The sequence below is a fragment of the Sprattus sprattus genome (genome assembly GCF_963457725.1).
Source record: "Sprattus sprattus genome assembly, chromosome: 20".
Taxonomy (NCBI): domain Eukaryota; kingdom Metazoa; phylum Chordata; class Actinopteri; order Clupeiformes; family Clupeidae; genus Sprattus; species Sprattus sprattus.
Genome location: NC_137918.1, coordinates 10262922 through 10284142, shown reverse-complemented (window position 1 = coordinate 10284142; position 21221 = coordinate 10262922). Strand labels below are relative to the sequence as shown.

Below are 21221 nucleotides of genomic sequence, written 5' to 3'. Positions count from 1 at the left end.
ATGCACAGTAACACACTCTCGTCTCGTTGCTTTGAAACTAACACTACATTTAGCCACTGGTGTTACACTTTTGAACACAGATTCTCTCTCTTGTCACCTACCTGTAAAGTACATGCAGTAACATGAATAAGTAACACTGTCTTTTTGTACATCAAATCCCAATGTTTTTAAACCAAAAGATATTTGAATGACACGGATAGCGACAGCTGACAACAAAACTGACCTACCATAGTAAGGTTAAACACTACAAAGTCAATAAGACACTATATTACGCTAAAAATCACACTGATAAAAACATTCAAAAAGAGAACAGGAAATGTAACTATAGGGTTCGTGGGAGTATCAGATAAATGAATATGCAGTGGTTGCCAAATTATGCTGTGTAATGAGAGACACTAGCCGGGCTACTGCATCTGCACTGGTGTTTCTGGGTATTTTTGGGGGGGGCTTATATTTCTCAAACACCACACTGCTAAGGCAAGGCAGGGCACTAGACCCAGGACAACACACGTGTAAGCTGGAGAGGATCAGCAGCGCCCAAAGACTGATTTCTGGAGCACACATTCAAAAAGGCACACCGTTTTGTCCCCTGAAACCACCTTTCTCTTTTAAAGTGGGGTTATACTTTTTTTTAAGAGGTGACTGAACAATGGAATACGTGGACAGAGCCACAGGATTCCAATGTGCGATCGTGTTAGGTCAGTTAAATGCAGACAGCAGGAATTGAAACGGATGATAATGAGGGGCTATGAATTCAAAATCCATGCAGCAGACAGTATGTAAGTGGAAGTAAATGTGACGATCAAGGATGATGGAAAAAACTGAGGGGTGAATAAGGACACACATTTTGAAATGCACTGAACGACACTGAAGGGAGTATCTAACTCAACTAAACTGTACAAATCCTCATGAGCTACTGTCTGCAAAGTGCAGAGTTCAAATCATACCTGCATGAGAATATCTGGAGTGCTACTGTACACACATGTATGCAATGAATGCACACAGACACACATTGTGCGTAAGCATACATATGCACATCCCTCCCTGTATGTATATACTGTATATATACAACTGTGTATATACAATGTTTGCCTGAAACACAATTCTATGTAAATGGGTTTGGCTACAAGAGATTTTCCTGGCAGTGTGAGTTTGATCTCCTCTGTGGTCATTGAGCTGCCACATCAGGTCATTTCTGGGGGTTGGTCTTCATAATGGGGTTCCTGTTCACATAAGTAGCCCAGTATGCCAAGTTGAAAACAAAAAAAAGTACAGGGAAGATTATTCTGGAAATTTTGTCAACTTTGCTGACTCGGTTGTACGATTTAATGCCTCCCTCTTCGGGGACATATTCACCATCCATCCTGGGGAGCCGCAGTGGTACCGGTGTTGGCCCAGGTGGCGTCACTGCACTCTTAGTTATGGTGGTCAACACGGGGTCCTTGTCCACATTCATTGTGTACGTGGTCCCCACAATGTTGAATGTGTTGTTTGTCTTCTTAGCAAGGGAGGATGACTCTCTTCTCTGAAAAAAAGAAGCCATAAATAGGAACAGTATCAGTAAAATGTCTTAAGAAGGTCATTATTCAGATCACATCCACAGGGGGAATGTCAGAAAAAAAATGTCCAATGTCCTGGAAAAACCTAAAATGCCCTGAAAATACAAGTTGTTCCAAAAAGGCCAGCTTAGTAGGCGGAAGTTGCCGTGTCAAGCAGCTCTGTGTAACACAGTGTTAAATTATCTATTCATATCCTTTCGTGTTTCAGCTTCAAGCCTTTGAGCTAACAATTGTTCCCTCAATTGTTGTGGCCAACCAAGCAAAACGCAACAACTTAACATCTTGTCTAAAGCTGTGATCAAATGTGAGATGTGGTTACTTGAGTCGACTTGAAGTTTCATTAGGCTTTTAAACTTTTTGCAAAAATAAGCCAGTTTGGACAGACAATATCATGGCTTTATTTGTTCACCATGTTAGAAGAATTTCCTTTATTGTTTCCCTGTCAAAACCCTTTCTACGGTTCTTTGTGAAAACTACAAAAAGTCATCTCCTGCAGACTTATATTGGCCTCACATTGGCAGTAGATGTATGAAATCTGTGAATGTGTGAATGCTTTACAGTTGTCCCTGTAATATAGCATTCATAATTTTGCCAGTTTCTTAATTCAAATCAAAGCGTTTTAGCATATTCTCAGCTGTGATGTGACTGACAAATTAGTCAGTCGGGATAATTGTACATCCTCCATGAAACATATTCATAACTTCAACACCGAGAGAAATACAAACGAAGAAGACTTAATTAAGAATTATACAACTAAAATGTAAGGTTTCTACATAGTCTGTGCACTCCACTTCTGTGTATCTCTTAAGGGCTGTCACCAAAATGTCAATAATGCAGAACAAATGAATGACAGAAATCATGTTTCATTTTTGGTTTCTTTTCATAAGCGTGTTGACAAGAAGCAACAAAACTATTTACAAGCAAAACATGTCACATACAAGTCTAAAACGTTTCAATGCAAAAGGAAAAACTGAAAGACCAACAGTGAACCAAAAAGAACAACCAAAAAAGAGAATGCAGTGTTTCATCTAAAATATATAAATGTCAAATAAAACCATGATTAGAGTAAAAGTATTCTGACAGATGGATGTAGAAGACATGGGTATAAGTGTGCCGATTGTGTCTAGCACAATTTCTGAGTCTCTACAGATGTTGTCTGTACCAAGTTCCAAAAATAGCCTCTGATTGATGTGACACTCAGAACATTCCACAGGTACCACAGTAGAGGAGCGTCCTTTTAGAACCGAGTTTGGAGTGCACTAGTCCTGCACCGGCCAGCATTCAGGAAGTACAGTCTACCCAGCAGAAACTGTGCTGACAGATGGGCCAAGTGTTATTCAGATGACCCTGAGAGAGCCGAGGACCACTTACAGGTATATGCAGAGTGGTGAAGCTACATCAGACATGCTGTGTCATGTGGGGGCTCTTCTTTTATAACTACCATCATTTTGGTGTAGAATAAATGTTATGGCAAAAGCAAAGTGAAATGTTAACACATTCTTGTACCATTTCACGGCTCATCTCATAGTAACCTGACATTGTATCTGTGATGGGTCATCTCTACCTCTGTGGGAGATGTAGTTCTTCACTGCGGCAGGGAAAGGGGAATTTCAGTTGGTCAATGCCCCATTAGCAGCCTTCACACGCATGCATATGCCTGTGACATGCGTTCTACCCTGCATGCTAAATGCAGCAAGCTTGGTAGGGGACACCTCTCTGGTGTCAATCTAGTACAAGTTGTCATTGCTGAAATTGTCCTTGATGATCCTTGCTTGATCTGAATGTCTAGACATGCCATTGTCCAAAGTATGTGGGGAACCATGTCTATTGGGTGGAATGATGCCACGTGCAGTGGTTTTCAATTCCAATGAAAAGAGATGTGCCTGTATTGAAATCCTTCACAAAGAGTCTGTATCCCATCCCCACCAAAGATTTGTACATCAGTGGCATGGCAGTATCATTAATTAGCTCCCTTTCCAGTTGCTTTACCCTAATTAAAAAAAGATGCATTACGACACAAATCATTTTGATAGAACAGTTTGTACCCCATATTATTGGTTTCGCTTGCATATACTGACTCAGTCCAATTATTGACTAAGATGCTAGCATTCATTCATCAATGATTTTAGGTTGTATAAAAGTCGGTGTGCATCAAGTCCAAGTAACAAGGTTTGATCTTGCGGCGTCTTTAAGTTGTAGTACCTTTCTCCTCATTGTCTGGAGGGTCAGTGAGGTTGGGTGTGTGAGAGATGCTCGGAAATCTTTCCCTATGTTTCGCACAGCAAGGGAATGACAGATGGTACAGATCGGAGGTTCTCCAGTGATCTGTGAAGTCTCTTGACCAAACCAAAGGTCAATGACAAATGCCACGTGCTAAACTGGGGGGCGACAGTGGTACAGGAGGTAGAGAAGTCGTTTAGTAACCAGAAGGTTGCTAGTACGATTCCCTGTTGAAGCGTCCTTGAGCAAGATACTGAACCCCTAATTGCTCCTGATGATGTGCAGTGTGCCATCAGTGTAAATGTAAAATGTGTATACATCCTTGTAAGTCGCTTTGGATAAAAGCGTCTGCTAAATGACTAAATGTAAATGTAAATATGCTAAATGACTAAATGTAAATGTAAATATGTCACCGAAATTCTGTGCCAGAGATCCCTCTTCTTATTCTCCTTCTCAGCGGCATAATGGTTGGTGTTTACTTTCGAGAGTGCGCAGCGCCGAGACCGTAATTAAGAGTTGGATAAGCTGAAACATGTTACATGGAGCTGCGGTCCTGCTGTGTCTTAAGTCTGGATGAAAGCTAAGGTGGTTCTATGTCTCTCATTAGCACCGTGTTCTACTTCTCTGCATCATGTGGCACCTTTGATGTTTGCGTCCCGTCTGTGCCCCTTGACACACTTACTTTCTATTAATAATCCACAAGGTCCACTACGGATGTATGTACATGTATCAAAGGGCGGAATTAATTGGACATGCCATCATCTTTTTTTGAGAACCAATAATTGTTTCTGAAAAGATAGGCCTATATAAATGCTCAAAGGCTTGCTGATGCTTCAGATTTGTAAACAGTCTGTCACTCATCTTGTCAAAGTCAGTGAACAGTCTATTTGGACAAAACAGGGCTTATTTTAAGAACGCTTTGTTTTGAGAAAACGTTGCTCATATGATATTCTAGCTTTCTTTTAAAAGAAGTAGAATGGTAAGATATTGCACAATAGGACAGCAGTCGAGACTCAAGCCTTCTTTTGGCATGTGGTCCCACTTGTTGAGAGACTGCTTCTTGTTTTCTATTAATAATCGGCTAAATTCTCCGAAGACCAGTTATCGGAAATGCCATAATCACATTTTCAGAGGCAGTACACTAAACATGTCTAGAAATGATGAAAAGAAACAATGTTCTGAATGCTGGAATATCATATATAACCTTTTATACACCAGTCTGCTGTAGTAAGATGAAGAACAGACTCCAACTCTCCTATATAATACAACTTCAAACTGTCCTGTACAATATGGCGTGGACAATTTCAGCAATTTTTTTATACAAAACAGCGTAATCTCTATTTTCAAAAAACTGACATTACTGTTGCTATGGTCTCTTAAAGAAATATGCAAAAGATACACAGACTTACTCGCATCTCTTGGGCCTCTTTCTGGCCATCCCAGGCCCAACTGCGCTTGGTGAAGTAGTTTACAGTGGCAAATTCGATGAGTGCAGAGAAGACAAAAGCATAACAGACAGCCATGAACCAGTCCATGGCAGTGGCGTAGGCTACTTTGGGCAGTGAGTTTCTGGCACTGATGCTCAGTGTAGTCATGGTCAAGACAGTGGTTACACCTAGACAGGACATTTGGAAAAAATCTGTCATGTGTGAAGGTAACACAAACATTGAAGTTGCTTTGTAACTATTTATTTGCAGGACCCGTTTGTAAATGAAAATGACCATTGGAAGGGGCTAGTGCATGTGCATGTTGCCAAAGTGAAAAAAAAACTGGCTTAGGTGAGAATAAAGAAATTAAATTTGTTTGGCTATTATAAATCCATTATCTTGAGGAGAAATGTTCGGTACTGTATATCCAGTGGGATAATTTCCAGTTCCTTTGCCTGTACCATTTAAAAAAAAATGACAAAAGTGATATAGTTCACACTATAATTAAATTCCTTTCTTGAATAACCTCTGCAGAGAAACCCACAGGACAAAGTGTCACATTGAAACAGTCTGCACATGTGTCAGTGCATGAGTGTGTGTTCATGTGAGGCTTTCAGTCTGAGTGTGGGTGTGTGTGTGTGTCAGTGCATGAGTGTGTGTTTATGTGAGGCTTTCAGTATGAGTGTGTGTGTGTGTCAGTGCATGAGTGTGTGTTTATGTGAGGCTTTCAGTATGAGTGTGTGTGTGTGTCAGTGCATGATTGTGTGTTCATGTGAGGCTTTCAGTCTGAGTGTGGGTGTGTGTGTGTGTCAGTGCATGAGTGTGTGTTTATGTGAGGCTTTCAGTATGAGTGTGTGTGTGTGTCAGTGCATGATTGTGTGTTTATGTGAGGCTTTCAGTATGAGTGTGTGTGTGTCAGTGCATGAGTGTGTGTTCATGTGAGGCTTTCAGTATGAGTGTGTGTGTGTCAGTGCATGATGGTGTGCGTTTATGTGAGGCTTTCAGTATGAGTGTGTGTGTGTGTGTGTCAGAGTGTGTGTCTGTTTCCGTTTGTGTCAGAAAAGGACCAAATGAGACTCACCAAAAACCGTCCGTGCCGGAACAGACTCCCGATTAAGCCAGAAAGAGACTTGAGAGAGAATGACCGTCATAATGCATGGTAGGTATGTCTGGATCACAAAATAACCGATTTTTCTTTTCAAGTGGAAATAGGCTGTCATGACAACATACTCTCCTGGAAGAGAACAAGAAGAGGAGCATCATGGAAACACTGCGCACTGCTTTAAGCACATCATACTTGAGTGAATATCCCCTCTGTAGAAGTATGCTTAATATACAAAATAAAATATCAGGAAATGTAGAAAGAAAGCACAACTGAACAACCAACCTGAAGCAGCGTCTCATAAATCAACAGTTAAAATGCCAATGGACCAAAGTAGCGCTTTGTGAAGTGAGTTTGAGTATGTGTGTCTGTGTTCCAGTACACTTACAAGTAGTGTGTTGATGGCCTAAATATTAGGATTGTTGTCAAGTTCAGATTGTGTTTGGTGGACGGGATTTTTAAGAAATTCAAATCGGACAATTTGACTGGTGAGATCTAATATTTTCGGACTTTTACATTTTTGGCAATTACACTACCTCGTTTGCTGCAGTGTGTTGGTGGGCTACCTGTACTGGAGCTGATGATCTCATTCCCGATGACGTGTCCCAGCAAGTCATACTGATTGAGCCTTGAGCAATCCTCTGCCACGGATAGAGACTGAGTGTCACGGTTCCAGGTGTAAATCACCTCATCATTGGTGTAGGCATCTGAAATTAAACAGTAAAACATTTTTTTTGTTCAACCTTAACTCTCCCTCTGAACATCAAATCTGCTCTGTTCAATGGTGTATTTTAGGCTGCTTTCTCACTTGTTAGTATTTTTATCCAATCGTGAATCTACGGAGCACTAGGAACCCAAATTCATTAATTGATTGAGTACTGTAATTTATTTATCAATTCATTATATAAATGCATATCAGATTGTATGACTCATTAATTGTATACACAGCAGATTAATACATGTGATAAAAAATATGAAATTGCATATTATTAAACAATATATTAAAAGGTCATGAGGTTTACATCTAAAACTAGCAAGCTGATAAGCTAATAGAAAAACACTCAGTTCAGTTGACACTAATGAAATCTAGTTATAAAGGCTATTCATACACATACATGCTAATGTAAAGTTTGCTCTACTGGACAACAATTTGTTTGCTGTGCTGTAAAAGGGCTATAAACCAAACTTTCCACAACGCAACAGTTTTACCCTATGAAAAGCCCAAAACAAACATGGACGCCTGCTGGCATATTCACTGCACCTTTCCCAAGAAACTCAATTTAAAACTCACAGCTCCCAAATTTTAGGGGACAGGCATGGGCATCCATGGGGAAGTCCTCCAGGTGCATGGGACACTCTGCATGAATGGTTAATCTGTACGGAATTTCATTTTTAGAAACATAAAACATTCTGAGTCCATTTATTTTGAATAAATCAACAAATACTGTAGATAAGAATCCAAATCAACCTGTGATGCACTACTCGAGATAACATGGTTTGAGTGTGTTTTTTTCTGTATTCATTTTTCAAGGCAATCTGTTAACTTTTTTGTGATAAAGGTTTGACTGACCAAATGTCTGATAAAATAATTGGTGAATTACGAGAAGAGAATAAATGTAGCACTATTCTCAATTTTGTGAAAACAAATAGAACAGACTCACCTCATGGTGTAGAGCAAGGTGCCATTGTCCACCAACCGTAACAGTTTATTAGGAGTGGTCATGTTGTGAGCTACTGACTTCTTGCCATTGTGGAAGAATGTGTCTGGTGTCCATATTTTACTGGCTAAAAGGTTGTTCAGGGGCAGAACCTGCATTGGTCCATCAAATTTGAGTCTGTCGTCCCTCCAGCTCTGGCGGAAGAAAACATCAATGGTATACTCCTGAAAAAAGAGAAGAAGAAAACATCAATGGTATACTCCTGAAAAAAGAGAAGAAGAAAACATCAATGGTATACTCATGGAGAAAGAGAAGAAGAAAACATCAATGGTATACTCCTGGAGAAAGAGAAGAAGAAAACATCAATGGTATACTCCTGGAGAAAGAGAAGAAGAAAACATCAATGGTATACTCATGGAGAAAGAGAAGAAGAAAACATCAATGGTATACTCCTGGAGAAAGAGAAGAAGAAAACATCAATGGTATACTCCTGGAGAAAGAGAAGAAGAAAACATCAATGGTCTATCCTGGAGAAAGAGAAGAAGAAAACATCAATGGTATACTCCTGGAGAAAGAGAAGAAGAACACATCAATGGTATACTCCTGGAGAAAGAGAAGAAGAAAACATCAATGGTCTATCCTGGAGAAAGAGAAGAAGAACACATCAATGGTATACTCCTGGAGAAAGAGAAGAAGAAAACATCAATGGTCTATCCTGGAGAAAGAGAAGAAGAAAACATCAATGGTATACTCCTGGAGAAAGAGAAGAAGAAAACATCCATGATATATCCTGGAGAAAGAAAAGAAGAAAACATCAATGGTCTATCCTGGAGAAAGAAAAGAAGAAAACATCAATGGTCTATCCTGGAGAAAGAGAAGAAGAAAACATCAATGGTCTATCCTGGAGAAAGAGAAGAAGAAAACATCAATGGTCTATCCTGGAGAAAGAAAAGAAGAAAACATCAATGGTCTATCCTGGAGAAAGAGAAGAAGAAAACATCAATGGTCTATCCTGGAGAAAGAGAAGAAGAAAACATCAATGGTATACTCCTGGAGAAAGAGAAGAAGAAAACATCCATGATATATCCTGGAGAAAGAAAAGAAGAAAACATCAATGGTCTATCCTGGAGAAAGAGAAGAAGAAAACATCAATGGTATACTCCTGGAGAAAGAGAAGAAGAACACATCAATGGTATACTCCTGGAGAAAGAGAAGAAGAAAACATCAATGGTCTATCCTGGAGAAAGAGAAGAAGAAAACATCAATGGTATACTCCTGGAGAAAGAGAAGAAGAAAACATCCATGATATATCCTGGAGAAAGAAAAGAAGAAAACATCAATGGTATACTCCTGGAGAAAGAGAAGAAGTAAAAAGAAAAAGCACAACATGACTGCAAGTACACTGTCTAATGCTGAGCCTTCTCCCTGCCACCTCACAAGCCACTCTGTCATCTAAACCTGTCAATTAAAAGTTTATAATTATAATTCTTATCATTCATCTCTAAGGTACTATCATTGATTTTGAAATCTTGTTCTAGCCGAATGTTAAATGCATTACTTCCTTATTGAGTAGTCTATGCTTGAAAACCTTTACACCGATAACATTTCATACATTTATCTTGGCAAATGCCAAGCACAGCTCATATACATAATCTAAAGTAGCATTTTACATGATGTCATTATATATTCGCTGTGGCCTAAGTACTTTTATTTGCAGCAGCCTCTCCACTTTGCCTTGGGTTCCAGTTTATTACCTTAGTGTGCATTTTTTCTACCTCATCAACTCTATGGTGTCAATTAACATTAACACACTCACTATCAGCCATGTCCATACGAAGGGCTGTTTTTCATTATGCTTCTAAGTATTCATTGCAAATGCAGCCTACACTGTTGTTGGAAAGCAATTGTAAAAAAAAAAAAAAAAGCTCTTGCATTTTTTTATGGATATTACTTTGTTGTTTATATGGCTTTGTTACTTGGTATAACTCATGTTTAATTGTCTTTGCTGCACAGACATCCATTTAAACCCTGGATCCAGTGGTTTGGTGGGTAGGCGGGGGAGGGGGGGGGGGGGCAGGCGGGGGAGGGGAGGGGGGGGGGGTGCTTCTCTGACAGCTGTCTCTCAGCTAGGTCAGGCTGACTAATGCGCTCGGTGTCGCAGCAACCGCAGAGGTGAGCAGGCACCCATAATGACTGGCAATCAACCTCAGGGATGTTCGTGCATGACCCTGCTGTTGCTAAGGAAACAATCCCACCCTGAGCTCCAATAATGGGATATGTAAGAGCCCTCCCCCCCCCCCCCCTCATGCCCATTGAGATGCTGCAGCTCTTCCTTTCTGTGTCTGCACTGAAAGTGAGCAAACAGCCAGCCTCACAGTGTGCGCCCCTACAGCACATCCAATCCATCCCCATACAGCTAAACCAGGGGGGACTCTCTGCTATTGATCCCCAGCTTCTGGAGCTGCTGAGCAGACCCTGCATTGAGCGAGCAGCTCCACAGAGGAATGGCCATCTGTGTGTGTGTTGTGAACGGAGGCGGTCCTTCTTACCCCCCTGACCTCTGACCTGCCCAATCCAAGTAAGTAATGGAATATCGAATACCGAGAAGCGGGAGGTGACAGGGGTTTTACAGCAGGCAGCTGCATCTGAGTCGATGAACACTCTCTTCATGCATGCTAATTCCTATAGAGCCAATCTGTGAAAGCCCTTAGCATCAGCCACTGTTGACCACAGCATTCATACCTCAGATAGCCTCACGCCTTTCCATCCCAACCGAAGTAAACCTAATTTTTGCCCAATTAATCTGGAGTACAAATGACCTATTAGGATGATACAGGCTGCAACACCAATCTATCATCTATGTAAATAGCCAAGTAATGAATCTGTGGTATTGGTATAAACACTTATTTCATCTGGTAATTTATTGGTCTATTTTTTAAGTAGTGCTATTGCTGTGTTTGTAGTAGTTGACCTGTTGTTTTGTATGAGTACTATAGATTTTTGGACTGTTACTAGCCCTGTTTTGTTTGATAGGTTTGGAGACCCCGGAGAATATTGGTCACATGGGTATGATTTCATATTGGCTAAAGTGATATAAAATGACACTTACCATGTCTGTGTCTGACACTGGTCCAAAGCTAGTGACAAAAATGTTGGTTCCCACCTCAGTGACAGTTTCTGTTGGGACAAAATAAGAATGTAAAAACCCAATTAGATGACAACGACCTAGGGTGAAATGTCACACTCTTCATTATATCCAACTTATCCAGCAAACAGTTTAATAGACTTAACAAGGCTGCTTGCATTCGTGGCTGAATGTTATGTTAGGGACTGGATGATTCACTGGGAGGTAATAACCATCAACTAGTATAACTCCATCAAAGACTTTAGATATAAGAGGGGAGTACCGATGATGACGTAAAGAGGAAAGGTTTCTAACCTCCAAGACCAGGTCGAAGCCGGTTGTCATAGCCATCCAACAGCCTGTCCAAGATCCTGGTAAAAATTGTGATATTGTCCTTGCTGTCATCGTGGAGGGGCTCTCTATGCCCAGGCACAACTCTGTTTGAGAAATGAGATGGCAATGATGGGATGGCGATGAAGGACGCAGAGACAGGCTGTAGTTAAGCATCGTGCCCTCTAGCCTTGTTTAATAATTAGCTTCCTAACTTTGTCCTCTCGTGAGTTAGCTCATGCAACAATCCCTTTAGGGGGAAAGGCCTCTACCCCTCTTACGAAATGTTCTATATGTCATATTTTTAGCAATTCCCCCTTTCTCCCCTCCCTTCTTCCCCTGTGAGCGGTCATGATTCTTGAGTTCATTTTTTTTTTTTTTTATAAATCTCAAGGATTTATGCTTACAGAGAAACCATGCTTTGCTCTGACTAAGGTCCTTATTAAGCGACCTCACATGGGACTGTGCATCTCACTGCGCACACAGGGCCCATGCAGGGATTCTGTTTGCACAATTGCACCCCCATGCATCCCTTTGGTGGAGGAAGATCAGGGGGCAAAAGGAGAGTAAGTGAGCCTGAAGAGCGTGCTATGGCTGTTCTGCACAAACAGACGGAAATGCAACGATGAATCCCAACATTTCAACACACTATAAGCCATTCCGCATAAACAGTGCGCCATCCAATGTAGTATACGTATAAGCATAGTTTTTGGTTAGTATAATATCCCATCCAACCCCATCGCAAGCTCTGAGGCAAAAAATTATTCAAATGAATGCATTTGAGTTCTAAACAAGAAAACATTCCTAGCAGAACTGAGAACAAAGAATGAGGCTTGTTTTCTTTGCTGAAAACATTTCCATTAAACATCATTTTAAACGGGACTATTTAATGAATCAAATGTTCTTGCAAAGGTGAATATAGGAGACTATGGTGTAATCATTGTGGGTTGTGATCAAATAAGCCTATTCGGTCAGTCAGTAAAGCAAGCCAGGCAGCCAACCAAAGCCTCTGGGTGCTCTCTGGGTGCTCTCTGGGTGCTCGAGGGTGCTGGCAGACAGGACTACAGCTGCTGACACAGGAGTGTCAGAATCAATTGCCATGCTAAATACCCACTGACAGAAGGGTACTGTGGCTCATTTGCGATAATGAGGCTGAGGAACAAATACTCTGTGTTGGAGGCTCCAGTGAAATCTGCCAGAAGCACGCATACCATAAGCCAGATGTTATTAAAGTAAGCTGTAGAAGGCACTACAGATTGGTATGGGATGTCAAATCTTATCCTGCATTTTTTCTCAGCCTCCTCAATAATTTGGATGAAAAGTGTAATTAGAAATGCAGACCACTGTAACCTGAAAGCCGGTGTTTGTTGGACATTTTGTAAATTGTGTCATAGGTTTATTATAATGACTGTATAGAGTACATACTGCATGGCGTCATACCCTGATGTTATGTAGAAATGAAGCTCAAATTAATCAAAATGTTGGTCACTATATTTTTTAACATGAAGTTGTCTAGACATAGCCTGCCAATTTGACTGGGTTTGTTCCAGGACCATAAACAATGACACCGTCAGGAGTTAATAAGTCAATATTTGGCATCTATCCTGGCAAACACAACGCAAACAAATTACTTTGGGCATTTGTCCTGGCATTGTTGTGGTATGGCTACAGCAATCACATAATCAAATCTGAAAGCTGAACCAGACTTACTCATAATCTGAAATATGTAAGGTCTTTTTAAATCACTTATTCACAATAGGCTCGGTGCTGTCTCCCACCTTGGGTATGTGAAGGCATTCCAGACCCCCCCGCCCACCCCTTCTACACCCACACCTGTAAAGTCCTTTAACACTACTCTTAGTGACCAAACCCCCAAACCTAAATCCACAGGAGGCATTGCAGTACATTTAATTGCAAAACCTCTACCCCCAATTTCTGCTGTTTTTAAGTTTGCTTGTCAATCCGATCCCCTTGCTTAAGCAACCAATGCAGCGTGTGGCAGTTTCTTCCTTCAATGGCTCCTCAAATGATCAGTCAAATTCAAAAGTCTTGACATGCTTGATTTTAAAATGTAACATGACGACATAAAAAGGCAGTTGATGAATCGTTCTAGGTAGAAAAAACACAAGACCTGGGGAGTGTTGACAGAATGTTCTATCGTTTCCCCCATTTGAACAGCACTGATGGACAGTTTGATTCAATCCATCATTTAAACAGGTGAGGAAAGTGAGGTGGGTCTAACCTGTCTAACATTACTTATTGTGGTTCTACTGTATGGAAAGGAAACAAGGAGCATTAACTGAATGGCGACCAATGACATGCCAAACTGCCTTACAAGAAAAATGTATTCAAACCAATTTACAACAACGTAGTGTTTGTTACTTTACAGATTTCAATGACACTGTTCAATTTATTTGAAAGGATAGTTCAAGAAAACAGTGGTATATGAGGCTTTTATATGGAGCATAGGAGATGAACAAAGAGGTTTATTGGAAGTAAATAACTCACCGAGTTTGAATGCTTGGGTCAAGGAGCATCAGAGAGAACCACACTCCTGGAATGACTTTCACAACAAGCATTTGCAGCCAGCCAGCCATAGCACTAGGCTTGTATGCACCCTGCAAACACACTGATGGGAAAGACAAAGTGTGAGTGTTGGGGGGAAGTGGCTAGTGTGTGGTTTTGGTTCAAGTGTCATTCCATATTGAGAGGCTCAATGTTAACCAGTGTTGTTAAAATGCCTTATAAAGCTTTCTGGAAATTGACTCAAAAGTGACTCAAGTAAATAGTCAAGTTAACTAAAATAAAGTAAAGGTATAAGTAAATGGCATGAACCATGGAAAGCAACTGGGTGTTGTTTGGTCTAAAAGTCCTTCTTACAAACTGTGAACAAAGAATGTTATAACATTAAATCTGAACAATAATTCAAACAAAACATACTTTTTAAACCCATTTCAAAGTTAATTCTGTCCGTCCCTGACATTCCTCCATCACTATGACTAGACACTAGACAATTTGATTGTTTTGGTGGTATATAAATCTAATTGAATTGACTACCATCTATTCTCCCTCTTGCCATCTTTCAATCCACCCTATCTTCTTCCATCTTCTTCCCTTTGATCCTCTTTTCTCATATATTTCTGTCCTTATGTAAACCTGGAGAGTTATGTTAATTTGGAGGGAGATGGTTTCAAAGAACTTCTGACTGTCAACAAAATGAATGCTTTCTTTGTGCCTAAACAAAATAGGTTGCAAATTAAAACATAAGCAATAAGCATTTGTAAAATGCCTCGGTTGCAAATACCATCTCTGTCAGTTTCCTTTGACCCTAAATCATTCTCCGTCTTAACCGGCATCTCTTCCTTTCTCGCTCCATTCATTTTAGGGTCATCCTCCTATATTCTTTGTCTTATTTCTCTTATTCCTTAGCCCTTTTGAAAAAATTGAATCTGTTTTAAAACAAATATACATATATATCAATAGTTGTAATCAAAATTGTTTAGACATAGTTTAATATATATACATAACCTTTACTGTCATTAGGATGCTGTTTCTATGATCTTAGCCCTTGACTTATTTACAGATAAAATCAAGGCGCCGGTAAGAGAGTGAAGCCTGAAACCAAACAACAGAGGGGCACCACAGCGCTAACCAAGCATTGAGGTCAAGACAAAATGATTCAGAGTTGATCAAAGGAGGAAGTAAAGGATACTGCTTAGTTTGGGAGTTTTGAAAGCGTAACAACAGATTGTAGGAGGTTTTCTAGTGTTATGGAGCAGCTAAAATTGAGGCAAAAGTAGGCCAGTGTCTAAGTGAGGAAAATGGATGGAGGAGAAGGAGGTGATATTCTAGGGTTAGGGAGCCAGACTGGAGATGGCTTTGGAGGTTTGGAAAAAGAGATTAGCTTTATATTGGATGACTGGCTTTATATTGGATATGAAAGCGTAAAAGTAGCCATTGCAGTTCAAGAGGCTGATCTGTTGGTGTGTATGAGGACTATGTTTGGCTTGTATAAGACCATCTTGATATTGTGCCATACAGTTTACTGCAAGTAAGATCTGATTTGTGAATTAAAAATGATGCAAATATTGGATGGTATTGCATGGGGGAAGCATAACCAGAATTTCATCAGTTCAAAACCAATCAAACCAATGTGACACTATATGAGTTTTATGCCCATTTACACCATCTGTTTTAGCAGTGTTGAGTGTCTCTAGAAATGAGTGCTCAACCAGGCAGTTAGCGAGGGAGGAGGCAGGGGAGTAGAAATGATAGTGCTGATAGGAATTAGCATCTCATCTGCATAAGGATAGAAGACCATGATGATGAATTATACCACCAAGTGGGAGTATATATGAGGACGAGTGGGCCAGGACCCTGGGGCACACCTCGGTTTGAAAGGCGCAATTGAGAATAAGTGTAATATGTGATGTAATGCTGCCTCGCTGAAGGGGTAGGAGTGGATCACACAGAGGAAATCCAAACGGGTCAGTAACAGGCAAGTGGGTTGTGAGTTCATCATAGGTGTCTTAGGAGTTCCTGAAGAGTAAAGGGAACCATTATAGACATAACTAGATGTTAAACTGGTCTGCATTTTAGATGCAAAACATCTTCAAATGAAGGTTGGGTTGAGGAAAGCTAGATCAGCTGTATCCACATATGAATATTTTTTTTTGAATGAAAGGGCACATAGCCAGAGGTGAGAGATCTGTTTATCACGAGAGGAATGACAACAGATGAATCAGAGAGACGGTTTTTAGATTGTGAAGTGGGGGAAGTGTCTGAGCTGGCACTATACTGAGTGTGAGTTTTTGATTGATTCTGTAATAATGAATGGAGTCGGGCGGAAGTCGGGGGATAAGTCAGCTATAGTGCAAACAGAATGTTCAGGGAGTTAGAGATTCATGTCATAGTTTGAGAGATGGTTTGAAAGAACAGAAAGAATCAGGATTTAGCTGAATGAGATGCAGGGGATTAATTAAGTTGTTGACAGCTCTTGGCCTACACCTAGCACAACAAGTTATCATTACTGACAAGAAAAGGGAAAAACTTGTTTTGTTGATAGCAGATCTATAGTTCCGCCAAGAGTTAGTAAAGGCCATATAAGAGATAGTTGGGCCAATTTTGATAAGGCCTCAAGGCAAAAGTCGTACTTTATACTCTTGCAGTGCTCAGGAGTAAACCAGTGAGATAAGACAGAGAGGGGGGAACATACCACGCATCCAATATATGGGCTTTTACAACTCATAGCTTATGTGTCGTTCAAATGATATTACGTGCTGGTCACTTGTTATGTCATGGCTTTGGTGTGAAGTCCAACCTTAAAACTGAGAGTGATGGAGGACTGTCACTTCCACTCTGTGTGAAGTGCTTGGCTAACAGTCATACAATAACTTGATTAGCATGAGAGCTAAAGGAGCACATGTTGTAAATAGATTTTAAGATCATGTCCAACACTGGTTGTCCTATCATATCCCAAAAGTGTAATACAGTTCAGGGAAATCCCATCCCAGCCAGGGGACTGACACCTCTTTCTGTTCGCTATAAGTGCTCTTGTCTCGTACCGTCTGCCAGGCTTAAAGTCATTTGGTCTCCTCCTCTGAAAATCTAATTATAATGGTGAAAGGTGTGGCAAGTCCTTTTATTAGAAGTGATGCTTGATTTATACAAGGACGAATACAGGGCTCTAAATTCAGCATTGATTTTCCTTGCCTATGACATGAGTTAACTGGCAAAACGTGGGTATTATCACATCTGAGCCTCAAAGTTATGAAATGATTATTACCAATTTCACCTATTTATTTTTTATATTAATGTTTGAAAAGTCCTTTCATAGCATTCCACCTCAACATGGGTATCTGACACAACCTGTGTTTGACGCCATTAACTGTGAGAGATTTTCTCAGAGGAAAAAGCAGAAGTCTAGACCCTTCAGTGTGTTAAAGCACCTCTATGTGGCTTTGTCCCCCAGAAAGTAACTTTAACTACAGACACTGTTGATCTGATAACACACACTGCTGGATATTCATGCTGTGTGTTTTAGGGGTATGGTGCAGACACATAGTCTGCATATAACAAATAGTCTTTCATGTCCAGCTGAGAAAAAGCCTGAATATATGATTGCAATCACAGTACATTGATGATGAAGGTAGAGCACACCTCCATTAGGGCAGAGCAATGCAGTGTGGTCTCCAAACCTACATGGAGTTGATGAATTGCACTTCAGTAAGGGTTAACTGGCCTGGTAATTGTCAATCTTACAAAGGTTGCCTAATGAACAAGTGGTTTTGCACTGTGCACTGTGGTGCAATGGCTCTAGAATCCACCGTTTCTTCCTCAAAATGAAACTAGGATGTATCAAGCTTGAATAAAGATTGAAGATGAATCATCCCACTTAGCTATTATGCGGTACACAATTACTGTGATGTCTTAGCTGGTATAGATTGCTACAGTGACTATCACAGTCTTAAATTGCTGCCTATGTATTTATATATTTTACCCCATTCCAGTTGTGTGAATTCACTTTCATCCCTTCAATGGTCCTTTATTGCCTTACAGACACCTACAGCCTTATAGACAATGTAACCATTTTTGAGGAAAACCTTTATTTAATAAAGAGAGTCATTACTTTTTTCTTGGTACACTTTTTCCTCTTCTCTGTTTTTGTAAATCTTCTCATTTGTCTATTAAGCATCTATGTTGTTCACCGCTCAAGTGTCCTACTTCACATGAACTGTTTGGCTGAATAGCTCTGAGTTAGCTGTGTCTGGTGCAAGTGAGCCTCTGTGCAAAGAGAGCAGGCTCCATTCCCCAAACATCTGTTTAAAGTAGTGATCCTGGCTATGCAATCAATTCCTGACAGTCCTGCAAATCCTGTTAGTAACAGTAGCAGTAGCAGTAGCAGTAGCAGTAGCAGTAGGAGTAGGAGTACCAGCACCAGAAGCAGTAGCAGTAGCAGTAGGAGTAGCAGTAGGAGTAGCAGTAGCAGTAGCAGTAGCAGTAGCAGTACCAGTACCAGTACCAGTAGTAGTAGCAGTAGCAGTAGCAGTAGCAGTAGCAGTATTAGTAGCAGTAGCATAGTCATATGTTCTAAATGTGCATGTTCATGTAAAGTTATAAACTAGTAAAATAGGTCATATCATCAACTGGTATTTACCCATGCCAAGTGTTTGTGTTTGCGTGGTAGTCTACATTGAATAGACTTATTATGCATAAAGCATAATATTGATGCTAAGAAACTGTACCAATAATCTAGCTACTGAAACAGATAAGACAGTCTTGTGAAATCTTATGTTGACATCTCACACACTAAATGACTGTCAAACATGTAGGAAATCATTACAATCACTTACAATAAACTTAGTTTGCTTTTATAGCCAGCCTTGGTGTTGGTCAACTACTTTTTTGGTTGATAGGTGTCCTGATGGTAAATTCATTCATTCAACCATTTACGAGGACCAACCAACTGTACCCCAAGTCTCTAAACACCTCCATGTTACTTCAAGCTGATTCATGAAATGAAGACAAACAAGTCAACAGATGACTTGCTGACTTCCTCAATGACAAATTGTCTTGAAATTCCATGTGTCAGTAGAATTGGACCTTCAGTTGTTGCTGATGAACTGGTTTCATGTGTCAGTAGTATTTGACTGTCAGTCGTTGCTGATGAACTGGTTTCATGTGTCAGTAGTATTTGACTGTCAGTCGTTGCTGATGAACTGGTTTCATGTGTCAGTAGTATTTGACTCTCAGTCGTTGCTGATGACCCCAGTTTTGGTGAGCCTCCCCTTCCTCTTATCCTAATGCTTTGGGCTGGGGTGGCATAATGCCCTGTTCAATGACTGCTGTACTGCTGTGTTTTTGTTTCTTGGGCTTCTTAGGATTCTCAATACCCTCTGGGACACTGCACCGCCTGCCTTCTCTCTCTTTCTGCCAGAGTGTGCTCATCATTGCCACGTTTGATTAGCTGGATACCTGATTACCAAACTCAGGGTAATTACACAGACTTTAAATAATGTGAGGGGAACAGTGAATTAAATAACCTGAGAATGGTGAAGACCCAAATGTTGAGAATATTGTCAAAATGCATATATTAAAAAGATCTGTGTCTATCTATGATCATCAAGTGACCTTTTCTGCCTAACAGTGCTGTGCAGATACATGCATTTAAAGCATCCTGTTTAACATGCTAACACTCCATGGCATGGTGTTGCCATCTGGCAATAATTCATTTTTGGCTTTAACATTACCCTAGGTTTGGCAATTTTTTAATACTTTTATTTGTAACTGATAAAATATATAACTGATTTGTGTCCATTCAACTGACGGTAATGTAATAGGACACTAAATAGAATATATTTACAACTTTTGGTAATAATTTTAATTAAAAAGCGTTACTTATATTTGTAATTTCAGGCATATTGCAACCTTATAACATATTGTCATTGTTTACCAGTTTGCAAATAATCTGTGAAACATGGTCCAGATAATATGATAATTGGAACTGTTGGCTGTAGGCTGTAGGCTGTATTCTGTGTTATTGTTCTTTAAATAGACAGCTTAGACATGCTGTTTTCATACTAAGAAGATGCCTGCATAATCTTTGAATGGGAAAGGGAAAGATAAAAGCACTGTGTAAACTCTTCCACCACAGTAGGGTAAGGATGAGGATGAGTGAGTCGGCAGTGATGAGGATAAGGACATTAACAGTGTGCAGTGGATGGAGACAGCAGTTACCTGGCTGGGCTCTTTGGCTGCAGCTTTATTACCTCGGAGACCTGGGGGTTTATTACCTTCGAGGCCCGGGTGGGGTGGGGTGGGGTGAATGCTCTCTCCCTTTACTGCACACATGGTGTGGGAAGTGGGATGGCATGCCCAATGTGTGCCCCGTACGAACCACAGGGAGCCCCAGGAGAGCGTGACCCGTCTGTGAGGGACCCCACAGATGGTGAAGCACTAGTGGATGGGGCACCCTGGGATGGTAGATGTATGGCAGGGAGATGTGTGAGCAGCGGTGCAGATGGGATTTTTAAACTGGGGGGGGGGTCGCTAACATCGCCTAATCAGCTGTGCAGAGTTATTAACTGATGATTGTTGCCTTACGTAGGGAGAGTGGGGGGGACAGATCGGGCCCACTATAAATCCCCCCCGTCCCCAGTGCTATCTGCGCCCCTGCGTGTGAGTGATGCCTGTGTGTCCCTGCCTGTGTAAAGGGCCGAGGTGCGCCTCCTGATGGCAAGGGCTGTTGATTGTGTGGCATCACTACGGTTGAGTCACTTTGACACTTTTGAAAGGAAAGTGAAAACAGACATGAATGACATCTGAATGATGACAATCTTCAGTATAAACTTCTGATCAGGAAAATTATGTCCCTGTATGTCTTTTTTGGCACAAAATGACCATGTGATCATTACTGTACAGCACAAATGACAATTACATTATTATTTTAGATTTCTCAGAGTATAAGTAAGACTTTATTTAGTTAGATTTTATGGTACTTTCCACCATTGCACACTGTTGCTATGTGGAAACGTTCCCTAAGGTAATAAAACACATAGAACATAAACACTTTTTGTAAGTAGGCTTAATCATTTATGCAATAGAGGGCTATTCAATATTATCTTTTCTGCTCTGAATTTGGCTTGTTCGATAGTTTGGGAGGGACGTTTTCAGATGGTATTATAAAATTGCAGTTATCACACATTTTGCATTTGTGCAAAGGCACCTGAGGCTGTCTTTACAATCCACTCTGGCAAATGAGACATATGCAGGAGGGGGAGGAAAATCATTATGGTTCTCCTT

At 40.5% G+C, this 21221-nt stretch overlaps 1 protein-coding gene across 1 annotated transcript; it reads right to left on the bottom strand.

Annotated features, from left to right (window-relative positions):
• Nucleotides 1-1189: 1189 nt before the first annotated feature.
• gabra3 (gamma-aminobutyric acid type A receptor subunit alpha3) lies at nucleotides 1190-14017 on the bottom strand (the record flags this gene model as incomplete). Its single annotated transcript, XM_080859320.1, has 9 exons — nucleotides 1190-1525; nucleotides 5189-5394; nucleotides 6288-6440; nucleotides 6875-7015; nucleotides 7600-7682; nucleotides 7970-8190; nucleotides 11076-11143; nucleotides 11406-11527; nucleotides 13929-14017. 9 exons carry the CDS (start codon nucleotides 14015-14017, stop codon nucleotides 1190-1192), a joined length of 1419 nt encoding a protein of 472 aa, XP_080715446.1.
• Between the last annotated feature and the right edge of the window lie 7204 nt (nucleotides 14018-21221).